We start from the raw sequence: 24,956 nt of genomic DNA on the forward strand, positions 1-24,956 counted from the left end.
CCACGCAGAATAATTAATTCTAGGTTTGAAATATTTAACCCTCAAAATGGCGGCAAAGTGAAAGGCAGTTTGGTGCAATATGATACGATTTTCTGCTCTTAACAAGCAAGATAGTGACACTGGCTCTCAATCATGTCGTTCAGACAAATCATCTCAGCCAACAAGAGAAGCTCAAGTATGTAAATGCCTATAATTTAACAGTGGGCAGCTAGCAATACATGTAACTAGTAACTATGAGGTTTGGTGTCAATTTCAAGATCAATTTACTGAATTTTTAAATTTAAAAAAAATTGTAAAAAATCTAAACTTGATCGGAATGGCCTCAAACTTTCTACACAACATGAAAACATGTATATGCATCAGAAAATGTAATAAAAATGGAGAATTCTCTCCTAGTCATTTTTGGTGAAATTTGGCCGATGACCCTGTACTATAGTACAGGGAGTTTGGCCAAATTGTGCTAAAAATGGCTAAGATAGAATTCTCCATTTTTATTACATTTTCTAATGCATATACATGTTTTCATGTTGTGTAGAAAGTTTGAGGCCATTCCGATCAAGTTTGGATTTTTTACGAATTTTTAAAGTTGCTCCAAAATCTGACTAAAGTTCCTATACTATAATAGTATTAGTGTAAATATTTTTGCTTGCTCTTTTTTGTTATGAAAAAAAATCTCTCAATCACTACTGAATAGAAAAAGATTACAGTAAAAGAAATGATTATAAAACTGCTACAGTTCCAGTACATTTTTACTGATTATGTCCTTTTGAGGAAGCCCCTTTCACATAATTTTAGCCTTTTAGTGGCTTCTTGCCTTCATTCATTGCGACAGGTATGGTAACCACATCACCTCCATCGACATCACTGCAACCTTCTTCTTGAGCTTTTGTGTCTTTATCCTCTTGAGCTTTTGATTCTTCTTTCATCTGCTTGTTAACTTTCTGTGCTTCAATTTCTTGGATTATTTGCTGTTTTCGCTCCAACTCTGCTCTCTCTTCTTTTGCCTTTTGTGTTTGTATTTCTAGTGCCACTTGTTGCTTTCGTTTCATTTCAGCTGCTTCCATTTTCTGAGCTATTTTTTGTTTTCGCTCCAACTCTTCAGTCTGCTGGCCTTGGACTTTATTTATTTCCAGCTTTCCTTTAGCTCCCTCTGCTTTTATTTTTTGGTTCTTTCCCGAGCTCGTTTTTGCTTTCTCTCCTACTTCTTCAACTTTAACTTTTGGCACTACCGTCTTCTGTGTTTTTGTGTCTTCCTTGGCCTTTTCCTCTGTCTCTGCTTTCTCCTCTTTTATAACTTCTTGTGTCTTCATTTTTTGCTTTGTTTTTGCTCCTTTTTCATCAGAGCCTCCTTGCTCTTGAGCTAGCTTTTGCTTGCGCTCAGATTCTATCTTCTGCTCTCGAGCTTTCTCTCCTTGTATTTTCATCTTGACTTCCAGCTTTGCTTTTTGCTTTTTAATTTTTTGTATCTTGGCTAGCTTCCGCTTATACTCCAGCTCTGCTTTTTGCTCTTTCACTTGTTTTGCTTCAATGGCTGCTTTCTCTTTACTCTCTAGCTTAGCTTTAAGCTGCTCTTTATCGTCCTGCCCTTTGGCCTCGTGAGATTCGACCTCCTCCCATTTTGTGTCCTTTTCTTGTGACTTCATGTCCTTCTCTTTGCTGCTCTGTACATCCAGCTCCTTTCCAAGCTCTGTCATTTTATTCTTGTCTTCATTTGGACTGTCAACAGGCAATCCAGTGCACAGCTGATCAAAGATTAAGAGGAGACAGAGTATTTTGAGTATCATCTTTGATTGTGCTACTGTCTCTCTCTTAGTAACAAATGACTATTTCTTATGGTCCTTTTATACTGTAGCATTTCCTCATTGAATCCATACATCAAGCATGTACATGTACATGTACTTGTATGTACATGTAAGTACGTGTGTGTCTGTGCATGTGTTGTGTGTACTTCATTGTTATTGGTTGTATATTTACACTGTCTCTTCTTCCGTGAATTTCTATGTGACTAGATGCTCAATTTTGAGATAACTACCACTGCCAGCTACATGTAGCTTATGTTATTCTCTCCCTCCCTCTCTCTCTCTCTCTCTTCCCTCTCCCCCTCTCTCCCTCCCTCTCCCCCCCTCTCTCTTAATGTAGGAGTCAGCTTTGTTAAAGCTCTACCATGAAGCTGTTAAGGAGCAACAAGAGGGTCATCTTGATAAGGCAAAGTCTCTCTATTGTGACATTCTTTGTTCTCCTGTCATTGAAAATGTAAGCGGATACACAATGTACATGTACATGTACATGTACATAATGTACATGTACATGTACATGAATAATCTGATTTATTTTTACTGTATTACTGATAGGATGAAGCTGGCGTCTTGCAGAAAATAAAGTTCTTTATTCTCAAGAATCTTGCTAGTATAGCGAAAGAGAGAGATGATATGCCCACTGCTGTCTCAGCATATCTTGAGGTATGTACATGTACATGTGTATACATGTATATTTTATTTGAATAGGCGTCAAAGATTGATGATACTGACACTCTATTGTGGTATCAGTTAGCAGTGGCTGCTGGATCATTAGGTGATCTCAATATCATGAGAAGATCACTGGAAAAAGTATTTACAATACACATTTTTCCACCAATTAATTTCTTTTCTATTTTACCCTTCCCTCTCCTATTTTTCATTCTCCTTCTTCTACTCTAGAGTATTCATTGTAATAATCAGTACTGGCCATCTGTTGATCTTTATTTCACAGTATTGTTAGCCCTCAAGGATTACCATGGTAAATGCTGCTATTTTTATAATTATATTATTGTTATTATTATTATTATTTTGCTAGCTTGTCTTCAAGCTGTATTGATGGCTCTTCAGTTTAATCCACATTACTCTAGAGGTAACAGCTGCTTTATTTATATAAGAGAAGGTTGATTTATTCCCTTAGGTCTTTTTGTATTGAAACACATTACAAAGATGAATCCTAACTTCTTATATCAAGAACCAAAATTAAGAATGTAAGCATCATTTACTCTTGATATTATTGTATATGTGTATTTTCAGACACCTTGATGCTAATCCTGTTATCCCACCCAATGATAAAGTAAATGATTTAGTAATTGTGTGATGGTTCTTTCCTCAGATACTTGTTGAAGTAAAAGAGTTGCAAAGGTCTTATCAATTGCTTGAGCAGGTCACACTGCTACCTGAATCAATATCACCCAACAATAAGATAAAATTAATGAGGTAGTAGCATTATTGCTTTTAGTTCACTGGATTTATGATTCTTTTCTTATAGTGTTACTTCATTGGGAAAGTTCCTCATTTCGACTTATCAGCAGTGCTTAAAGTATTCAGAGAGAACTGGTCAGGTATGTGCATGTACATGTACATATATTTAATAATGAATGAACTGTTACTTATTTTAGCCCTCACTGACATGCAGTGTGTCATTATATCATGCTCTTGATGATGCTAAAACACAAGGCAAGTAGAAGAAAAGTATAGGGTATATTTTATACAATGAAAGTATATGTACATGTACATATTATACAAATATAACTGATTAACATTAGAATTGTATGCCTTACACTGTAGATATGAAATCAGATAATGCTGGAGCTACTCCTGGACCTAGTGACATAGTCTCTCCTTCTAAAGGTAGTACATACTCTTAAAGAGCAAGAAATAAGTCTATACAACCTTCATATGTACATGTACATGTACTTGAGTTTTGTTTCATTTGCTAGAGGTACCAACTGCAGAGAGGAAGAGACGCCTTCAATTTGATAGTGATTTGTATTCAGCACCAAAGAGACGATCAACAAGAGTAAGATCATCTATAATATGCCCTTTTCACCTCCCTCTCTCATCTCCTCTTTTTTCATTTCTCTAGGTTAAAGGTAAAGAGAAAGAGACTCAGGATTACTTTCAAATGATTCGTGATTATCTTCCCCCTCACCTGAGGTCAGTATTCATAAAGCTAATCTTTCCATCTCTGCACATTCAAACAATGCAACAGTTACTCTATCACTGACAGCCATTGAATGCATCACAACCTTACTTGTATAATTAAAGATATATACATCACATAATAGATTATATTAATGTATTAATTCATTACTGATTAGACTTAGTGAATGTCCTGATCTGAGTCAAGTAGCTCCTCTGGTTGCTAAGTCAAGTAATAAAGATAAGGAGGAATCATCTTCAAAGTAATACACACTAAAATATTACTATTACATCTCATCTCTCTTCTATTCTCATTTCTTTCTCCCTTACTATATGCACATACACTGTAGAAATGGTCCAGGTAATAGAGTGTGTGTGTGTGTGTGTGTGTGTGTGTGTGTGTGTGTGTGGGTGTGTGTGTGTTAATACATGTACATGTACATGTGTGTGCTTATCTTTAGATAATAGTTTAAACTCATTCAATGAGTCAGTTATTGTTAAAGATTTCGTTGAGTCTCATTATAGCAACAAGTAAGGACTCTCTTGCACTTACAAGTACAGTGTACACATTCTCCTAGTGGTATTGTTCATCTTATTACTGAGTTCCTTTACACATTGTCGTCCTACTATGACCAGAGATGGTAAGTTAATGCAAAATGTACAATTAAATCATTTACATGTACACATACATGTACATGTAGTATTAATACTATTTTACACATTTATATGTCCATGTAGGTCAAAGACTGATCCTCAAATCTTCATTGAATGTTATGAATTGGTTCATGTTCATCTCAACTATCCTTCATTGTTCTGGTTAGTGTAGCAATGGATTCACTATAATACACGTCATTTTAATTTTATTAAAACTATACTTTTTGCTTGTTATTGTTTTATTTCTAGTGCATCAACTGATGCAGGTTATGCTGATCAACTCTTTATGGTATGTCATTTTGTTTTTTTATTGATTAATGTTGAATGTCAGATGTACGTGTACAAACATGATTTCTTTCCTTTATTCTGTAGATTGCTCTCTCTTATTTGGAGCTTAAAATTGATGTCTCTTCCTCCTCAAAGTCAGCCCCTGCCCTCCTCAGCTCTTTGCCCTCATGCTTCAACAAGTGTCTCCTGTTTGTACAGTATTACCAGAAGAAGACACAGACATCAAAAATAAGAGGTTAATTTATACCTGAATTGTGTACATGTACATGTACATATTATACTTGTATTATAATTTATAGTTGTTTATTTTATTTTTGGTTTAACTTTTATATTCTAGTTGAGTGGCTCAAAGGAAAATGGGCCTCATTGAAAAAAGATAAACAAAATGCTGTGACATATTTTCAAAAGGTTAGAAATACGTTATACTTATTATTTATTTATTTATTTATTTATTTATTATTATTATACAGTGCAGTGATCTATTGGTTTCACTGAAGGATGATTCCACTGATATGGAGACTCATGATACGAATGACACTAATGCCTTTCCTACTTATATTAACCTGCTGAACTGTAATAATGACAGCATCATTACTGAAGGTATTAATGCATGACAATAAATTAATTCTATTATAATTCAACAGCTAAAATTGCAAGGAAAATAGAATCACTTGAGCAACTAATATCACTTGAAAAAGTAAGTGAATGTAGAGTTTGTTTATTGTCTGACATTATGCATATGTACATGTACATGTACATGTACATGTATGTACGTGTAGGTACAGTTATGTTATGAGAAGGAGGAGTTAGAGAGTGTAGTAGATATACTGCTACCATCACTTAGTCAGGAGTCTTATACTGAAGTAAGTACATACATTTTCTGATACATATACATGTTCTTATGTTGCGTAGAAAGTTTGAGTTGATTCTGATCAAGTTTAGATTTTTTACAAATTTTAAAAGTTGCTCCAAAATTGAGCCAAAGTCCCTGTACTATAGTACAGGGTCATCGGCCAAATTTTACCAAAAATGACTAGGAGAGAATTCTCCATTTTTATTACATTTTCTGATACATATACATGTACTTATGCTGTGTAGAAAGTTTGAGTTGATTCCGACCAAGTTTAGATTTTTTACGAATTTTTAAAGTTGCTCCGAAATCAGGCCAAAGTCCCTGTACTATAGTACAGGGTCATCGACCAAATTTTACCAAAAATGACTAGGAGAGAATTCTCAATTTTTATTACATTTTCTGATACATATACATGTACTTATGCTGTGTAGAAAGTTTGAGCTGATTCAGATCAAGTTTAGATTTTTTACGAATTTTTAAAGTTGCTCCGAAATCAGGCCAAAGTCCCTGTACTATAGTACAGGGTCATCAGCCAAATTTCACCAAAAATGACTAGGAGAGAATTCTCCATTTTTATTACATTTTCTGATGCATATACATGTTCTTATGTTGTGTAGAAAGTTTGAACTGATTCCGATCAAGTTTAGATTTTTTACGAATTTTCAAAGTTGCTCCAAATGCCATGTACTGTATTGTAGTGCTTGTCAGCTCATGAAGCTCATGCTGTTTAGCTCACTTAGCATGCTTTGTGGGAAACACTGGCTCTAGTACATGTTCTATTAATTTCTTTTTAGTTTTTCTTAGGTTCATTACAGTCCAGTAGTACTGGTACTAGCTCTAGCAGTAGAGGGAACTCAAGCAACAGCAGTGGGTTTCATGGTATTCAGTATCTCTTAAACTCTTTATTCAAACTGAATAGATACAGTGTAAGATAACCAAAGAATGAGGAAAATATTGTGTACATGTACATATACAATTTTTTGCCCTACACTGTACTACATGTATGTATGAAGATTTTATTCTACTGTGTTTGATCTAGGATACATGTACTTTTTACACTATTTAATGTACATGTAAATGAATGGGCAATGAGTGAGTTTTTGATGATTATATAAAATCCTTTTTTTATTGTAGGATTGTTATTACTATTCAGTTCATTTTCTGATTGAATTATTAATATGCTATCAACGTGATGGCCACTCAGACCAGTGGTGTAAGAGTCTTTCTTATCTCTACACTACAATCAGCAAGTTAGTTTAGCATGCATCTACATGTACGTACAGATTTTTGCTTGTCACGGATTTCGTGACAATGTAACTAATGGGTTTTTATTATTAGGTGTATTGATTCTGAAACCAGTTTATTCATAAAGACAGATTCTAGAGTAACACAATTACTAGTCATATCTATCATAAAGGTATACATTATAATTCATCAATAATAAGATATCATTATTACTGTATTCACTGTATACTAGACACTTTATGCTGTACAAGAGTTAGTAGATACTCCACATAGCTCTCATCTTCCTACTATACTGCCATGGAAGCTACTGCACACTGTAATATCATTGTAAGTATTGATATCTTACTATAATTTAATGACTTTATTCATGTTTATGTACACATGTACATGAAAGTGCATGTACGCTATGTAAAATGTTAGTTATTGTTTTTTTTATTTTTAGTGATGAATGGGTTGATACTGAAGTGATGTCTTCTCCTGTTCCTCCTACTCCTTCTAATTTATCTCCATCACTTGAAACTCCTCCTCCTCTCCCTCCTTCTATTCTACCCTCTTTATCATCATCAGTTGCTACTCCTGCTACACTACATGTGTCTTCATCAACCATAACTTCTCCTAATTTATCTCCATCACTTGAAAGTCCTCCTCCTCTCCCTCCCTCTATATTACCCTCTCTACCATCATCAGCTGCTACTTTTTCAAATTTATCACTTTCACTTGCTACTCCTCCTATTCTGTCTCCATCGCTTGTTACTCCTCCTCTTCCTTCCTCTATTCTACCCTCCACAGTTACTGCTCCTCTTAATTTATCACCATCAGCTGTTACTCCTCCTATTCTATCGCCATCAGTTGTTACTCCTCCTCCTCTTCCTCCCCCTGTCTTCCCCAGTTCACTTCCTGATACTCCATTAATATCTTCAGCTATTGATCCTATAACATCATCCATTGTTTCTACTCCTTCTCTTTTTAATTTAACCGAATCTCCAGCACCTTCTGCTCCTCTTTCTCCTCAAACTCTTGATGCTACATACTCATATACTCCAATTATTGATACTCCATATAGCACACCTTCTCTTCTGAGTACTCCGCCTGTTTCTACTCCAACTCCTCCCACTAATGCTATAACTCCTCCCACTAATGCTCCAACTACAAACTCACCTACCATTGCTCCATTCACAACTTCTCCTACACAACCATCACCATCACCTAATATCACTACTACTCCTTCACCTATGACAGTATCTCCATTACCGTTAGCTACTCCTCCTGCCTCTAGTAGTGGTATATCATTTAATGTTCAGCCATTATCAGCTCCACCAGCTATTGGTACATGTACTAGTCTGTTTGCTCCTTGTCCTGGCAGTAAATCAGTTAATCCTCTTAGTTTTAGCAGCAGACGTGATGTTGGACTGTGTTTCTTAAAGTTGGCTCATGATCAGTTAGGAAGGTATTGCTTGTCATTATGTGTATCTAGTTTCAAATATAGTTTTAGCTCTGTTGTACATACGTGTATTTAATTTTCTAGTACTTTTATTGACAGAATTCTATCATTTTTATATCATACAGCTATTCTTGGTGCTGTCAAGATAAAGGATCATTTCTATTGTACATAGTCAGCCAGTTACGGACTGAACTGATGAGCTTAACCAACCTAACTCGAAACCTCAGAGAAGTAATAAATATCACCACAAAAAATAAACCAGAGCATACACTATTGTCCCAATAGATGCTGCTGCTAGAGCTGGAGCAATGCTACTACTGTCTGTATGGTTATCCTTCCAAGAAAGCTAAACAGAAAGGACTACTGGAACACAACAGTGAACAGGTACCTTATCAGTGTTTATTTATTATTTATTGTAATGTACTGTACTTGATGCATTTAATAATGATGTTGTACTTGTTAGATAAAGATCAATTGGAGTGGAGCTTTGACCCTGATTGAATATTTCCGTCCTCTTCATATCCCAACGATTGATGATGTGAAATCACCTGATGTAACTCCTGAAGTAAGTTACCTGTTGGTACACTGTGTGTGCACAATCATATAGCATCATCATTGCTTTGCCTTTATGTACATGTAACTTTTAAAATGTAGTACATTAAATCATGTGTTATTATTATAATTATATTATTATATTAGTTGATTAATCTTTATAAAAGACTGATTGAAGTAGTCCCTAACGAAGGAAAAGGTGAGTAGTTCATGATTTGATTATAAAATTGTAAAAATTATATGTACATGTACAAATGTTAGCAACTTATAATTAGAATTAGCATTAGTATTGTTGTCATTATTATTTTTAGTTGTTAGTGATGATGATTTATTGAAATATATTGAGGGATCGATTCATGAACTCATGACAACTTCACCAATTGAACATACGTAAATATATAATAAGTATTTATTGATCAAATATCATATTTATGTTGTGTTATTATGTTGAAAAATTGTGTATATATACTCTCTCTCTCCATTGCAGGTCAAAGATATCAGAGATGTATTATTTGTTGGCTGATGACAGTCTCAAACTAATGGACAATAAGTAAGAGCATTCACATTTTATGAGAAACTGCAATTTCAAAAATTTGTAAAAAATCCAAACTTGATCGGAATCAATTCAAACTTTCTATGCAACATAAGAACATGTATATGTATCAGAAAAAATATAAAAATGAAGAATTCTTTCCTAGTCATTTTTGGCGAAATTTGGCCGATGACCCTGTACTATAGTACAGGGACTTTGGCCTGATTTTGGAGAAACTTAAAAAATTTGTAAAAAATCCAAACTTGATCGGAATTAGCTCAAACTTTCTACACAACATAAGTACATGTATATGTATCAGAAAATATTATAAAAATGTCAAATTCTCTCCTAGTCATTTTTGGCAAAATTTGGCTGATGATATAGTACAGGGACTTTGGCCCAATTTTGGAGCAACTTTAAAAATTCATAAAAAATCCAAACTTAATCGGAATCAGCTCAAACTTTCTACACAACATAAGTACATGTATATGTATCAGAAAATATTATAAAAATGAAGAATTCTCTTCTAGTCATTTTTAGCAAAATTTGGCTGATGACCCTGTGCTATAGTACAGGGACTTTGGCCCGATTTTGGAGCAATTTTATAAATTTGTAAAAAATTCAAACTTGATCAGAATTAGCTCAAACTTTCTATGCAGTATAAAAACATGTATATGCATCAGAAAAGAATATAAAAATGGAGAATTCTTTTCTAGCCATTTTTGATGAAATTTGGTCTATAAAGTATACCAGTATTTTTTCTATTATTTATACCACAGTAAAGCAATCAAATATTATCAGTTGACATTGTGTTATTCGCCTGACAAGTTTGACTCGTGGGCTGGACTGGCTTTGGCTAAATCAAGAAAGATCACTGACCGTATTGAGAATGTAAGACACAAGCCATTGAATAATTATAATCATGAAAAAAGTGTATTATTTTAAGAGTTAGTCTTCACTGTATTCTATAATTACTTAGAGGGATCTTGTTACTACAGTAGAGAAGCTAGTGTCTGCTAATATAAATGGAGCGGTGAGGTACTGCTACTCCTAATTGTAGAGTCCTGATATATTCCTGTTTGATTTCATGTGCTTTTTAGATGTTTCCAGAAAGCATTAGAAATTAACAACAGACACTGCTATGTTGTGGAGAAGGTGATTAGCTATAGACCTGTATTTATTATTATATTTACTGTTTTATTATAATTATTTACTGTGTGTGCCTCTCTCTTTTAGTTTGGGTTCTTTTGCTATGCAATGCAATCATTCGCTTCACAAATTAAGAGTTTGGTAAGATATTTACTTTGATCCTCTATTTTAATATTATTATACTTCGTGATTGTAATTGGATTATAGACCTTTTATTATCAAAATTACCAAAAAATTGTTCCTTTTTAGCCTCAGTTATATAAATCAAAAGGAACTCAGGAATGGAGTCAGAAGCTCCTGCCTGATAAACTAAGACTAGCTCATGATCAGTTCACTCATGCTCTGTCACTGGAAGGAGTCTCTCATGCTGAACCATGGATATATCATTTCCTATTGGGAAAGATTAACTGGAAGCTGGAGAAACCGTTACAAATTGTACTTAATCATTTTATTAAAGTGAGTATGCATGCAGTTACTATTTTGTGAATTATTTACTTTGTGAATAATATTCTGATGCACTGAATACATGTACAATGTACTTTCTACTAAATTCCCTATAGAATGGTAAAACTTTTGATAGAATAGTTTTTTCTACATGTATGCAACATGTCTATACATTGTACATGTACATACCCATGCCTTATGCTGATCTATTCATAATTAGCACTGATATTATGCTAACATAGCATGACAATTAGATACAAGACTGGCCTATACAGTGAAACAATGTGTCTACAAATAATGAGAGACACAATATAGTTGTACTGTATATATTATGTACTGTCAGCCTGACTGTCTTTACAGTTGCTTGTTAGTGCCTTTGTATCTCCTTTGTGTAATAGACTATGTATGGCACACTGTGTCTAGCTCAAGACTGTATGTATTGTTGCTTTGTGACTGCTACAAACTGTGGCTCTATGATAGTGTAAGGTGCTTATATATATCTGTCTCTAAGTCTTTGTGACTACTACAAACTGTGACTCAATAGTAGTATAACCTGTCTTCACTCATTTATTGTAAAGAAGTTGGTAACTGTGCTTTTGTTTCAACTGATTGGTCTCTTCTGCAGTTTATATTGACATATTTATCATTTAATGGAGTCAGCTAGCAGTGCTAAGTTAAATCATAATACTTGTATCAATGAAACTGATTCAAAGGAGTCTGTATCATTACCAGTGGTCCCTCGCCCATTGGAAGAGAGAGTGTACTCTGTTCCTTATTGTTCTTGTATCTTCTGTAAATTCAACGAGAGACTATTGAACCGTTTCTCTATTAGACATGGAAATGAGAGAATGATGGGTATCAACTAGTGCAACTCTGTCCATTCATTTTTATGTTAACATACAATTATTGTACTTTATTGAAAATAAAAATATTATTTCAACATGCTACATTGCTTACTAATTGTTGCTGTTTTTATATTTAGCCATTCTATGACTAGTGTCCTTGTTTGTTATTATTATAGTCACCTACATCAAAATATTTCAAGGAGTGTTTATAGGGGTTATATAATTAACACCTTTTTCGTTTTAGTCTGCTGAGATTCTTCATTCAGAAGGTGCAGTGTATCCAGTAACTGTTGAAGTCTTAAGTAAAGGCCATGCCATTCAAGCATTAGAGGTATGATGGTGTTAGTATAATTGATGGTTGTTAGTCTAATTGTATCCATTAGGTTCATTATCACTTCATGTCAGTGTCACTAAAGGCATTACTTTCACTCCCTACTGATAATCATGGCCTCTCTCTCAATCCTCAGTCCACCAGTAGACTATCAAATATAAGAGAAGGAATGCTCTCACTGAGATCAATACCACTGGGCAGACTCCACTTGACTGAGCTATGGAACTGGTCTAAAATGATACTGAAGAGATACTATAGTAGGAATGATAGTAATCCAGTCCCTATTGCCTTAAGTATTGCTACCTCAAGTACTGTTATTCAAGGTATAGAATCAACTCCTACCCCTAGTACAGGAATGGGCTCAAACTTTAATCTCAGTGTTACCTCTACTGGTAACACTCTTATGTATACTGCTAATCGTAGTGAATCTGCTTCCACTTCTACTACTCTTATAAGCTCCAGGGCAACAGGCACCGGTACCACTGAGACCACAACTCCTACCATTGATACTACTACTGATATAGACATTGGTGCTACTCCTATGGAGGTTACTCCCTGTACTTCTGTCATGAATACTGAGTCTCCTATAGATGATAATCCTACTGCTATGGACACTGATACTGCTCTTACAACTCCAATAAGGAAATCACCAGTGGATAATATTGATGTAGAATCTATGCCGCAAATTGAGCCTATTCCAAAGTTTTCTGTTTCTGAGTCTCCTCTTGTTCATGAAGAAGAATCCAGTGATGAGGAAAATGAGCTCTCCAATAGGATGAATAATGTCGATCCCTTCACAGAGTGCTTGTATGGGGTATCACTGTGTGCTGTCAAATTCCCAGCATACTATAAGCCATTGTATAGACTAGCAAGCACACTCTATAAAATGGGTCAACCTAAGGTAAGACCTGCTATCATAACAGTAGATATATGTTGAGTTGCATATGAAGTGAAGTGCATCTACTTTTTATGAGTGGGGTTGTACTCATAATGTCCTAACTCATTTTCTATCATTAGGAAGCTAAGAAGTTTCTCCTTGGTCCACTCCCAAAATGTTTTGCCACTCAAGAGAAACTGCAGCCTATTTTTGCCTTAAAATCAAACATATTCCAGGTTGGTTTTCTTTATACAAATACAGCATTTTATTTTTATTTATTTTTTCAGAACATGTGGCAGCTAAAGATTACAGAAATAAACAGGTAAAAAGACATTCTTCTATTTTCTTCATTCTTTCTCTCTTCACAGGCCTGGTAATTTCTCATCACATGCAAGATCATGTCTTCAATTGCTATTACAAGTGTTATCATCATTAAATGATTTCTCATCTCTATTGTTCATTGCACAGCAACTCAAAAACAAACCAGATCAGACTAAGTACCTTCAATTTGAATCCAATATGCAATTATTATATTTTTCAAATGCAGACAATATCTGAGGGAAGCCGAGAGGCCAATGATGTACACTAAGGTATGTCTATGATAATCAGTGTCATTATCATTTAATTGTTAGGCTCTGCACTTGTGTGTCCAGACTTTGAAATTGCTAACTTCAAGTAAATCACAGCCTTTTTGTACAACAAATTAACTGCTAAGCATTAGTAATTGTTTAGAATTAGGATCAATGCCCCACTGCCACAAATTACTAATTAATGCTAACACACTTAGAGGCTTATTGATACGTGCAGAAGGCAAAAAAGATGAATCAGTCAAGGTACAATGTGAATGCAATACACATTATAACTAACTGGCCTTTATCACACTACATTATAGACAACTGAACAATGTATGATGAAACTGTTCAACAGATTATGGAGTGACATGCAGGTAAAATGCAAGCAGCAATTCAAATTAAAAATATCATGCACAAGCAATGTTTTCTTTCTCCTATTATGCTGCAGGTAAGAGCACTATTTATAAAGGATGGATTCACTCTACCACATGAGCCCACAATGGACCTGTGTATCAAGTACTGCTCACTGTCCAAGGACAAAGACTTTGCTTCCCTTGGCTTTGTACAACATTAATTTTGTCTTTTAAAAATATTTTTTTAATTAAAAAAAATTTGATTGCTCTAAGTGAGTTTGAAGGTGTTCATACTATAATAGATAGAAAAAAAGAAACAAATAATGTAAAATTATTGTAATTATTATAATAATACCATTGATGATGTGAAAATTTGGCAATCATTCCATAGACACTTTTCTTTCTTCCCAGCTGCAGGACAATGACCTGTAACAATAAATCAATAATCTTAAAAAGAATTGCTTCTTTCAGTTTAATGCATTACAAAAACCATGAGCGGATGTACCCTTACAAGCAAGAAGCACACACAGAAATAATAAACTTATTATTAATATCAGGACACATGCTTTAGTTACTTACTCTTTAAATGATCCAAAAGATGACTTTGTATTCCAAACTTTAAATTACAGTCTGACCACTATAGTGAATTGGGAATAATAATAACTCTAACAATTTTTATACATAAAACACCTGTACTTGCCTTGCATTGAAAAGAATTTGACAAGTCCAGCTTGATCATCTTTATGCTTCCATCCTTAGAACCAGTAAAAATCTATCAAAAAAAATGCAATCAATTCATGTGCATACCTTTCAAACAAAACATTATGTATAATACATGCAATTATTATTATGATACTAACCATTCCATTAGCAATGGCCATTGAATAGATCCTATCAGAGTGACCACCATAGACTTGAATCAGTTCCAAAGTCTATAATGATAAAAGTCATCATAAAACAGATAGAAATGTCTTGCATGTATAGTATGCATACAATCACATGTTTATGTTTACATGCATAAAGTGTAATTGTTCATTTCTCTTTACAAAACTAATGGCAGCATGGTGTGATTAGTGATAAAATAGGCGCCTTTTATTCATTCTATCTGTTTAGGTTATTTTTTCCTTCAGTTTTTACAAAATAGCAATAAACTATAAATTCATTAATTCTAGGAAATCCCTCAGTTTTCACAACTACAGGTATTAAACTAAATTCATTGATTCCAGGAATTTAACATACCTCTACAACCACAACTGTGAAAAATTTACTGTATTCCAAGTGAATATCATTATAAGTCATGAATCTCATTCACATGAAACATATAAAATAAAGCATTAGTTTTAGTGGTCTGAAGTTACTGAACATAATTTCAAAAACAATTTAAGGAAATGGAAGGTTTGATTTAGTTATATATGCCAGTCTTAAATTATTTATTTCAATAGGTGAAAATAAAGACTGTACTACTTGTGCCCTCTGCTGTGGAAACATAACTGGCTTTCTGGCTTTTTGTGTGTATTGCTTGACTGCAATACTTGTTTTTGCAAATGTTTTTGGACCTGTAACACCAGCTGGTGCCATAATTTCTCTGATACCAGCTTTTGGCCTAGTGCTATTTATATTTGTTCCCGTGTGCCGTGATGCTATATTGTTGATAGCATATGGATGCTGCACCTGTCTAGGGTGCTTTCCCTTGATTGGAGGTGCTATCATGATAGGGATTGCAGCAACTTACAGTGGAGGAAATGACACTAATGATGCAGAATACAATTTGCCTGGGCTCTATGCCTGTGGCATTCTTTTTCTCTTATCTGGATTAGCCCATATAATAGGATGTGGAGTCGCATGTGGAGCTGCAGCTTGTGACACAAATGGAGTCAGGGAACGTGATAATGACGATATGATATAAAACTGAATAACAATATCTACATTATGCAGTGCTAACTTTATGCTAATATTTTGCAGTATTGCATTAATTTAGTGAGTGAAAAACTTAAAAGCATAAAGTTTTGTTACAAGTTTTCATTTTTTTCATTTTTTCTGTACAGAACACAAATTACTGAAACAGATCTTCATTGTAGATGTGTAGTGTCTACAGCTTTGTGTGGCTGAGACAAAATATGCCCAAATATGGAGATGGGCAGCTAGTTGCCCAGTCCAACCACGACCACAGAAAATTTGTATGATTTGATAAACAAAACCAAAATAGAATTTTTGATAATAATTATAATGTATGGATTTAAAAATATGTAACATTGGGAATACTATGTAACATCTGTTATGTAGTATTGGCATTCCCTACGCTAATACTATGCTACAACTCACCTCTAAATCAAAACATCGAATTAGTTTATCAAAGCTTGAAGTGATCAGCACGTTAGAAGCAATTTTCATACTAGAGATACCGTCATTGTGACACATTATCCTGTGAAGTCTAGTCCAATTCTATCAAAGATACAACCAGTCATATTATAATTACACATTTATACAACACATGCACTAAAATGGAAGACTTAAGGACACCTACACCTAGGTTAAATATGAGAGACTAAAAGCTAAAAAATGGGAGATTGTTTTATTTTTAAGAGACCTAAACCAAATATGGAGGGCTAAAAGTCTCCAGATCTAACAGCATAGACACGGACGTACCTTAGTGTCAAATATTTGCAAAGTAGAGTCAGCAGAGCCACAATATAATAGATTATTATTAACCTACAGCATAATATAATGGAGAAAAATTATTTCAATAAATTATGACATTTCTTACCAGCAGACTGAGTACAACGTTGGTAAAACAAGCAAATTGATACAACATCTTGAAATTTTTGGGTGTTGTTCCCTTTGACAAGAAATCCTGTGATAATGAGAGAATGGATTACATGTAAATATTATTTGCATTTATAATTTACAACTACTGTAACTATATAAGGAAAATAGAAACTATAATGCTCATAACTCGAAAAATATTTGTCGGAATTAGCTCAAACTTTCTACACAGCATAAATATATCAATATGTATCAGAAAATGTAATAAAAATTTGGGGTGATTTTGGAGCCATTTTTTGGAAAAAACCATGGGCTATAGCCTTGGGTATTTTTCAAAAATTGGCCCATTTTTTAAAATGGCCATAACTCGAAAAATATTTGTTGGAATCAGCTCAAACTTTCTACACAGCATAAGTACATCAATATGTATCAGAAAAAGTAATAAAAATTTGGGGTGATTTCGGAGCCATTTTTTGGAAAAAACCATGGGCTATATAGCCTTGGGTATTTTTCAAAAATTGGCCTATTTTTTAAAATGGCCATAACTTGAAAATTTCTTATCGGAATCAGCTCAAACTTTCTACACAGCATAAGGACATCAATCTGCATCAAAAAATGTAATAAAAAATTTGGAGTGATTTCGGAGCCATTTTTCAGAAAAAAAACTACAGGCTATAGTCCATGGTTTTTGCAACTATCATGAAATGTCTCACATAGATATCCCAAGCGATGACTGTGGAGTCGAACCCAGCAGTGAATAAATGAGTATCTGTAACTGCCAAACAACTGATAGCTTTATCCAATGGATGACACTGCTGCTTCCAAACAATGGATTTATCCTGGAGTAAAATGTGATGATGATGTTAATATGGATTATTCTTTAAAGACCATTACCTTGACATTCATGACATTAATGTATCCATTGCTAAGAGCAATAAAAAGGAAAGGATTGTGCAGTACCATGTAAATGAGCTTTGAGCCACACCTAAACTTGGAGACCCTGCCAGTCTATAAAAAGAAAATGAATGAAGATATTTACTATACTAATATTATATGAGCTATTAATAAAGGAATTACATTACATATATATGCAATACCTCAATATCTGTCATGTGAATGAATTTATCATTAGAGCCCGACAAAATATAAGTATCATTATTATCTGAATAAACCTAAACAAGATAAGGAGAGAAAAATAGGACAGTTTTAATGATAACTGGAAAAGAATTTCACAGCCTAGTAATGCTAGTATACATGTACATGCAAGGGAACACATCACTTACTTCTAAGCAAGTCACTGATCTATCATAAGCTGCAAACTTCTTCACAATCCTGCCAGTCTAATGAACACAAGTATCAATGAACTATACAGTCTTTAAATGTAAATGTGTGTTTATACCTCAATATTGTATATATTGACAGATTTATCCATTGAGCAAGTAATCAAGTTATTGTTGTGAACTTTCATAGCAAGAACAGAATTTCCATGATCAGTAAAAACTAGCATTAAAAAGAGAGAGAGAGAGAAATAAAATTACACAGTAGAAATAAGATATCTATGCATATACAAAGCAATTAATTACAGAGCAACAAAAATTGAAAAAGCATAATGATTACTTGAAGTTTCAGCTGGCTGCTTCACAGGTGATACATTACTATGCTGTTGAGGTCCATCGTTACCCTGAGGTTGTTCAGTGCCTTGTACATATTGTGCCTGTTCAGCATCATGTGACTGTTCAGTATTCTGTTCAGTATTATGTGGTTGATCATCAGTAGTATTTTGTCCAGTATTCTGTGGCTCATTTATTGGCTGGTTGGTTTCAACTTGCTGTGCTTGTTCAATATCATGCACTTGTATCAATGAAGCAGATGAAGTAACATCAAAAGACTGAGAATCCTTCCTCTTCTTACTCAAAGGCAGCTGATCCTCATCAAGCTGTTGTTTTTTCTTAACATTAGGTATCTCCTTCTCACTTCCATCTCTTTTGGTATCTTTATGAAGAGTTGCTGATGGTGATCCTTCAATAGAAACAGAAGAAGGAGGAGGAGGAGAAAAGACAGACTCAGCTAAAGGAACCGCTGAGTCAAAAGGAGAAGGCACAGAGCTAGAAGAGGTAGAGTCACAACGAGAGCTAGAAGATAAAAGAGCCTGAGAGAGGTGTGCCATTCTAGATAATAACTGATCCTTTTCAGGATTTCCAAGAGAGCCAGTATCCATTGGCTCTAGATCAGCTTGAAGTTTCTATAATAATTCATAATGTTATAATACAAAAGATAATTCTAACTTCTTTCTTGACCGGATTACTGATATATTTGGAAGAATATTTCCCTAATTAAATATCAAACGAAATAAATAAATGTAGGATTCATTGTCTTACTATATAAAAGAGTTTGCTTCAGTCCCAAAATCTCCTGATATTCTCTTGTGTACTAAAAAACAATAAAGACAGTAACATGCATATTTAATCTAAGTAAATTCATATGCAAATTAGCAAATTTTATATTTAAAAACTGCAGATTTGTATTGACTGTTTCTTCACCAAAATGGCCAATATTTCTATCTTATAATGATACAAGGACAGTACAAAACACAGGGTATGTATTTGTGTCTGTGTGGATTCACCTCTTCACATTCTTTCATTAGTTTTTCTTTCCTAACTAGAAGTCCATCATATCCTGACTGCATGGTTACTCTACTCATCAGTACTTTATCGTAACAAGTGGCTAACTCCTTCAGACTCAATAGCTATAAAGACAAGAATTATAATTATTATACAGTATACATGCATGGCCCTTCATGGCCCAATTTTGGAGCAACTTTTAAAAATTCGTAAAAAATCCAAACTTGATCGGAATCAGCTCAAACTTTCTACGCAACATAAGAACATGTATATGTATTAGAAAAAATTATAAAAATGGAGAATTCTCTCCTAGTCATTTTTGGTGAAATTTGGCTGACGACCCTGTACTATAGTACAGGGACTTCGGCCCAATTTTGGAGCAACTTTAAAAATTTGTAAAAAAATCCAAACTTGATTGGAATCAGCTTAAACTTTCTACGCAATATAAGAACATGTATATGTATCAAAAAATATATATATAAATGGAGAATTCTCTCTTAGCCATTTTTGTCAAAAGACCCTGTACAGCTTATGTAAAATTGTATGCATCATTAGTAAATCATACCATCGGTCCTTGTTCTTTGTGCAACTTATCCAACTTTTCTATAGTTTCAACATTAGAATTACATGAGCTCTTACTCGGCTTATCCTGTAATGAAACTGTCTCTTCTAAAAGCTTCTCTAAAAGCAGAAACATAAAATTAATAATTTTAAGAATAACTGTTAGTCAAAGAAGTCACCAGATATGGTAAATGCATGAATTAAGAAACAGCACAAATAGATTGTATAGTATCTTACTTGACAGAATATTGCACTGCTCTACTGATTGATGATAGTTGGCTTTACTCTTGAAGGAAAGATCATAAAACCAGGAGTTATTTAATGAATACATACTTCTTTTAGTCTTTCTTGCAACTTTGTCCCGTGCTGAATCGATAGATAATCCAAGGCATCTAATTCCTCGATGCATCTGATCACATCAGTTAAACTGTTCTCTGCAGTAGCTAATGACTTTTGCTAAGAGAAAGGAGATATTAAATTACTATTGTCCTATACACTGGACACAGGAACTAGCAATTAGCAGTACACAATGTAGATAATCAATAATCTATAAATTGCTTACCACACTTTCTTCTCTTGCATTTAGCTCTGATATTGATGAGTGCAATCCAATCCTTTCCTTACTTGATGACAATTTCCTACTACCATCAGTACCACTAGTAGATTCAGTGCTAATACTGCCAGTGACAGTATTACCAGTAATAATAGTACTGACATTACCAGTACTGATAGTATTTTGGGTGCCAGAACTAGTAATAGCTATACCAGTAGTAACTGCAACACCATCACCAGTAGCCCCACTATTAGCATTGGGACCAGTGATATTAACATTGGGACCAGTAATATTAACACTAGGACCAGTTGCATTAGTACTATTGGTATTAGAAGGAGGATTAGGAAGTGACGCATCTACTGGAGTTGCAGAATCAAGGTTACTGCTACTTTGGCTGCCTTTTTTCTTTTTTCCACTTTTGACAGAAGATGCTTTTTCAGATTGACCAACAAAGCCTGCTACACCTTGCCTTCCTTTTCCTACGGAATTGGTAGCTAAATCTTTTCCCATCATACTTTCGAATTCTTTCAAATGGTCAATACACAACCTATACACAAAAACATTGATTAGATTAAAGCTAACGTGCAATTCATTATCAAAGTAATAACTAACTTATTTCCCTGAACTATAGGGAGGCTACATTTATGACCATTCTTATCCTTAAAATGACATGAATCCTTAGACGCTAATGCTGGAGGAGGTGATGATATTGCTTTTCCTTCTCTGCATAAAATTAAAAAGTTATAAATAAGTGATAGTTGCATACAGATGACATTCATTATCAAAGGCCAAAAGCCTGAACGAAAAAAATAATGTTTAAACAAGGGGCTATAGCTCAGTCATGAAAGAGTGCTCTTAATCTATACATGATGCTTGTAATGGTACTACTAAATCTGTTAATAATTATACTGAAAGACTAACTTTGATAGCTGAGGCTCTGAAGTTGGTAAATGACTAAGACTAATGTTCTCCAGTTGTCTGGCACCTTCAATAATGTCCTTCATCAGATCACTCAATGACACAGCCATACCAGACTCTGCTATTGGCGGTACACGTACTATTGGTGATGTAGATTTATCTGCTAGCTGAATAAAAAGATTAACAATTCAACATCATAGTATGCTAATTACTGAATGTGTAGCTTTTAAAATAATTTGCTGCCATCAGAGCAAGATATTATTGGTGACTTACTTCATTATGCCCATCAATATCAGAAAATCTCACAGGAGGTTCAACCATAACAACAGTATAGTCAGTACTTGATCCAGTACTATTCTTTGGCTTTGAAACAGTGCTTGTTCCAGTGGTATTAGTTTTTGATGCTGAAACAGTACCCAATCCAGTGCTAGTTTTTAATGTTAAAACAGTACTCGATCCAGTACTAGTCTTTGGCGTTGAAACAGTACTTGATCCAGTACTAGTCTTTGGTGTTGAAACAGTACTTGATGCAGTACTAGTCTTTGGTGTTGAAACAGGATTCAATCCAGTACTAGACTTTGGCGTTGAAACAGTACTTGATCCAGTACTAGTTTTTGGTGTTGAAACAATATTCGATCCAGTACTAATCTTTGGTGTTGAAACAGTACTTGATCCAGTACTAGTTTTTGGTGTTGAAACAGTACTCAATCCAGTACTAGTCTTTGGTGTTGAAACAGTACTCAATCCAGTACTAATCTTTGGTGTTGAAACAGTACTCAATCCAGTACTAGTCTTTGGTGTTGAAACAGGATTCGATCCAGTACTAGTCTTTGGTGTTGAAACAGTACTCAATCCAGTACTAGTCTTTGGTGTTGAAACAGTACTCAATCCAGTACTAGTCTTTGGTGTTGAAACAGGATTCGATCCAGTACTAGTCTGTGGTGTTGAAACAGTACTCAATCCAGTACTAGTCTTTGGTGTTGAACTAGTCTTTGGTATTGAAACAGTACTAAATCCAGTACTAGTCTTTGGTGTTGAAACAGGACTCGATCCAGTACTAGTCTTTGGTGTTGAAACAGTACTTGATCCAGTACTAGTCTTTGGTGTTGAAACAGGACTCGATACAGGTTTATTGATGTCTGATTCAGTTCTAGGTATAGCTGTGCTTCCTCTACTGTGTGGACTATTGCTTGTGGTTAGTCTTGATATTTTCACAACAGGAGACCCAATCAATGGTGGCTCGTTCTTCCTCTTAAGCCCAGCACTAACAGCATTACTCTCCATAGGGCTGGTGATGAAGAGACTTCCCTTTGTTGAAGTGGAGACTGAAGAAGTACATGTATCCATATCAATTGGATCAGGTATAGTTGTATTCGTTTTAGTCTTACTGCTACTAGTGTAAGAAAGGGGAGCACCAATACTGGCAGTAGTACTGGTAGGGCTACTCTTAAGACTATCAGTAATTACAGTTGGGACTGTTGAGCTTATAATAGTATCAGAATAATTGCTAGAGCCAGTGAGTACGCTCCTACCTGTAGGAGGACCACTAGTGCTGCTAGTTATAGACTGAACATTGATAGCACTTGCTGAAGAGGATACCTTCGGCACAGAAGCGGTGGTGGTCTTGCTTGCCTTTTTCGGTGGCTCAAAAGTAGTATCTCCAGGGACTATTATCCTTCTGGCATAATAATGCAGCTTCTGTTTCATTTGATTCGTTTCCTGTTGTTTCGCTTTCTGATCCTCTGTGTGCTTCAATATCTTTAGTCTCAGCTCATCCTGATTGCTTACTGAAGAATCGCGAGCAGGATTAGATAAAGGTGGCCTTGCATTTGGAGGGTAAGACTTGGTTGGGAGAGAATGTGGAATTGGAGAATGTGTTTGAGCAAATGATGACTGTTCAGGGGGATGAGTCAGTACTCTATATACTTTATGAGTAGTTGTTGGAGTATTATTTGATGTGGGAGCATTAGAAGTGGCAGCACTAGGAGGAGGAGGATTCTTAATAGCAGCTGGAGTATGTGACTTGGTTGCTGTGGCTACTGATGCCTTGGTTGCTGTGGCTACTGATGTCTGTGAGTTGATGGATGAAACTACTTTATTGGATGCAGTTAATTCCTGTGATTTAGCAGGAGTTACAGTTTGCGGTTTAGAGGGTGGAGCTGGTGAAGCTACAGATTTAGTGGGTGGAGCTACAGTCTGTGATTTAGTGGGTAGAACTACAGCCTGCATTTTAGTGGGTGGAGCTACAGGTTGCGGTTTAGTGGGTGGAGCTACAGGTTGCATTTTAGTGGGTGGAGCTACAGCCTGTGTTTTAATGGGTGGAATTACAGACTGCATTTTAATGGGTGGAGCTATAGACTGCGTTTTAATGGGTGGAGCTACAGCCTGTGTTTTAATGGGTGGAGCTACAGCCTGTGTTTTAATGGGTGGAGCTACAGCCTGTGTTTTAATGGGTGGAGCTACAGCCTGTGTTTTAATGGGTGGAGCTACAGCCTGCATTTTAGTGGGTGGAGCTACAGCCTGCATTTTAGTGGGTGGAGCTACAGCCTGCATTTTAGTGGGTGGAGCTACAGCCTGCATTTTGGTGGGTGGAGCTACAGACTGCATTTTAATGGGTGGAGCTACAGACTGCGTTTTAATGGGTGGAGCTACAGTCTGCGTTTTAACAGAAACTGATTGAAGTGAAGGTCGTGTTGTACATACCGGATTAGACTGAGGACAAGTAGATTGACGAAAAGAGGAAGTGTGAGGTGGATTATAAGATGAAGGACGAGAAGAAGGTGGGAAAGGTTGAGACGAATGAAATGAAACATGAACATCATTGGAAACTGGAGGATGTGACAATACAGGAGGATCACTGAATGGCGGAGGATGAGAATGTGAAGGGAAGACATGAGATTGAGGAGGTGTAGGTAATACCCCATGATTATGAGGTTGACCTGGCATAGGATGAGATTGTGGATGTGGTAATAGAGGGCCACGAGACAGCACTAATTGTTCTATGAATATACAAACAAAATACTCAAATACTAGTATTGTAATTTAATTTTGAGGGACTAAAAGTGATAAAAATACATTTTTACCTTCTTTAAATTGAGACGAAAGCTTTGAAAGCTTATCCACATGAATTGAGGATTTCACATGTTCTATAAAGGTGTGAAAATTATAAATAGGAGAGGAACATAATTCACAAGCATGCTGCCTGTAATGAAAATAAGAGGAATTCATTATTATACATAATCCACTTATACATACTGACCTCATTCCCCTCTCTTCCATGACTGTGTGGTGCTGAATGGAGAGCGAGTGCTCCACAAACTTCTACAAAAAGTAATAAGAATCAAATATAAAGGAATAATGTCTCATCATACCAGCCTAGAAGTGAAGTAAAGCCTACATATTTTACAATAAAGATCCGATAAAGTAGCCATTTTTTATAGATGTGGGAGTAGGGAGTGGTGAAGGT

General features: G+C 35.1%; 4 protein-coding genes across 4 annotated transcripts; 2 read left to right on the plus strand and 2 right to left on the minus strand.

Annotated features, from left to right (window-relative positions):
* LOC109581750 (calcineurin-binding protein cabin-1-like) lies at positions 1-14,373 on the plus strand. Its single transcript, XM_019996127.1, has 51 exons — positions 1-175; positions 2,140-2,253; positions 2,352-2,459; positions 2,505-2,606; positions 2,697-2,775; positions 2,833-2,886; positions 2,935-3,004; positions 3,051-3,090; positions 3,130-3,233; positions 3,286-3,358; positions 3,416-3,473; positions 3,585-3,647; positions 3,737-3,816; positions 3,883-3,953; positions 4,118-4,201; positions 4,289-4,299; positions 4,400-4,469; positions 4,517-4,579; positions 4,677-4,754; positions 4,842-4,881; positions 4,965-5,115; positions 5,218-5,288; positions 5,351-5,480; positions 5,525-5,577; positions 5,660-5,743; positions 6,528-6,659; positions 6,868-6,983; positions 7,072-7,150; positions 7,211-7,305; positions 7,421-8,425; positions 8,545-8,650; positions 8,705-8,803; positions 8,883-8,984; positions 9,119-9,170; positions 9,283-9,361; positions 9,459-9,521; positions 10,283-10,394; positions 10,483-10,541; positions 10,604-10,658; positions 10,740-10,793; positions 10,902-11,108; positions 12,186-12,272; positions 12,325-13,173; positions 13,290-13,385; positions 13,437-13,471; positions 13,518-13,646; positions 13,697-13,739; positions 13,782-13,824; positions 13,882-13,982; positions 14,042-14,095; positions 14,170-14,373. Exons 1-51 carry the CDS (start codon positions 80-82, stop codon positions 14,293-14,295), a joined length of 5,925 nt encoding a protein of 1,974 aa, XP_019851686.1. The 5' UTR covers positions 1-79; the 3' UTR covers positions 14,296-14,373.
* Positions 638-1,820, minus strand: LOC100638642 (eukaryotic translation initiation factor 4 gamma-like). The gene has a single exon (XM_003386393.3). The coding sequence runs from the start codon at positions 1,782-1,784 to the stop codon at positions 792-794; it is 993 nt and encodes a 330-aa protein (XP_003386441.1). The 5' UTR covers positions 1,785-1,820; the 3' UTR covers positions 638-791.
* Positions 14,297-24,953, minus strand: LOC100638770 (mucin-5AC-like). Its single transcript, XM_011405481.2, has 27 exons — positions 24,862-24,953; positions 24,750-24,811; positions 24,574-24,692; positions 21,764-24,489; positions 21,494-21,657; positions 21,185-21,295; positions 20,582-21,119; positions 20,353-20,475; positions 20,257-20,305; positions 20,024-20,139; positions 19,461-19,583; positions 19,216-19,267; positions 19,123-19,166; positions 18,455-19,079; positions 18,237-18,337; positions 18,121-18,177; positions 17,935-18,009; positions 17,732-17,845; positions 17,551-17,676; positions 16,839-16,925; positions 16,721-16,783; positions 16,397-16,516; positions 14,935-15,006; positions 14,775-14,846; positions 14,654-14,711; positions 14,430-14,500; positions 14,297-14,367 (listed from the first exon to the last, which is right to left on the minus strand). The coding sequence occupies exons 1-27, from the start codon at positions 24,919-24,921 to the stop codon at positions 14,323-14,325; spliced, it is 5,973 nt and encodes a 1,990-aa protein (XP_011403783.2). The 5' UTR covers positions 24,922-24,953; the 3' UTR covers positions 14,297-14,322.
* LOC109581752 (uncharacterized) lies at positions 15,027-16,151 on the plus strand. Its single transcript, XM_019996129.1, has 2 exons — positions 15,027-15,469; positions 15,517-16,151. Exons 1-2 carry the CDS (start codon positions 15,463-15,465, stop codon positions 15,978-15,980), a joined length of 471 nt encoding a protein of 156 aa, XP_019851688.1. The 5' UTR covers positions 15,027-15,462; the 3' UTR covers positions 15,981-16,151.
* Positions 24,954-24,956: the final 3 nt, after the last annotated feature.

This window comes from Amphimedon queenslandica, unplaced genomic scaffold (assembly GCF_000090795.2).
Source record: "Amphimedon queenslandica unplaced genomic scaffold, v1.1 AMPQUscaffold_13421, whole genome shotgun sequence".
NCBI lineage: Eukaryota > Metazoa > Porifera > Demospongiae > Haplosclerida > Niphatidae > Amphimedon > Amphimedon queenslandica.

Bases quoted from the DNA above. Each gene is read 5' to 3' on its own strand.
- LOC100638642 (XM_003386393.3), bottom strand. From the start codon at position 1,784: ATGATACTCAAAATACTCTGTCTCCTCTTAATCTTTGATCAGCTGTGC.
- LOC109581750 (XM_019996127.1), top strand. From the start codon at position 80: ATGATACGATTTTCTGCTCTTAACAAGCAAGATAGTGACACTGGCTCT. The intron at 10,395-10,482 runs GTAAGACACAAG...ATAATTACTTAG, and splicing joins TCACTGACCGTATTGAGAAT to AGGGATCTTGTTACTACAGT. The intron at 10,542-10,603 runs GTACTGCTACTC...TGTGCTTTTTAG, and splicing joins AATATAAATGGAGCGGTGAG to ATGTTTCCAGAAAGCATTAG.
- LOC100638770 (XM_011405481.2), bottom strand. From the start codon at position 24,921: ATGGCTACTTTATCGGATCTTTATTGTAAAATATGTAGGCTTTACTTC. The intron at 19,584-20,023 runs GTATGATTTACT...TTGTCTTTATAG, and splicing joins ACAAAGAACAAGGACCGATG to CTATTGAGTCTGAAGGAGTT. The intron at 15,007-16,396 runs GTGAGTTGTAGC...TTATCATTATAG, and splicing joins TTCGATGTTTTGATTTAGAG to ACTTTGGAACTGATTCAAGT.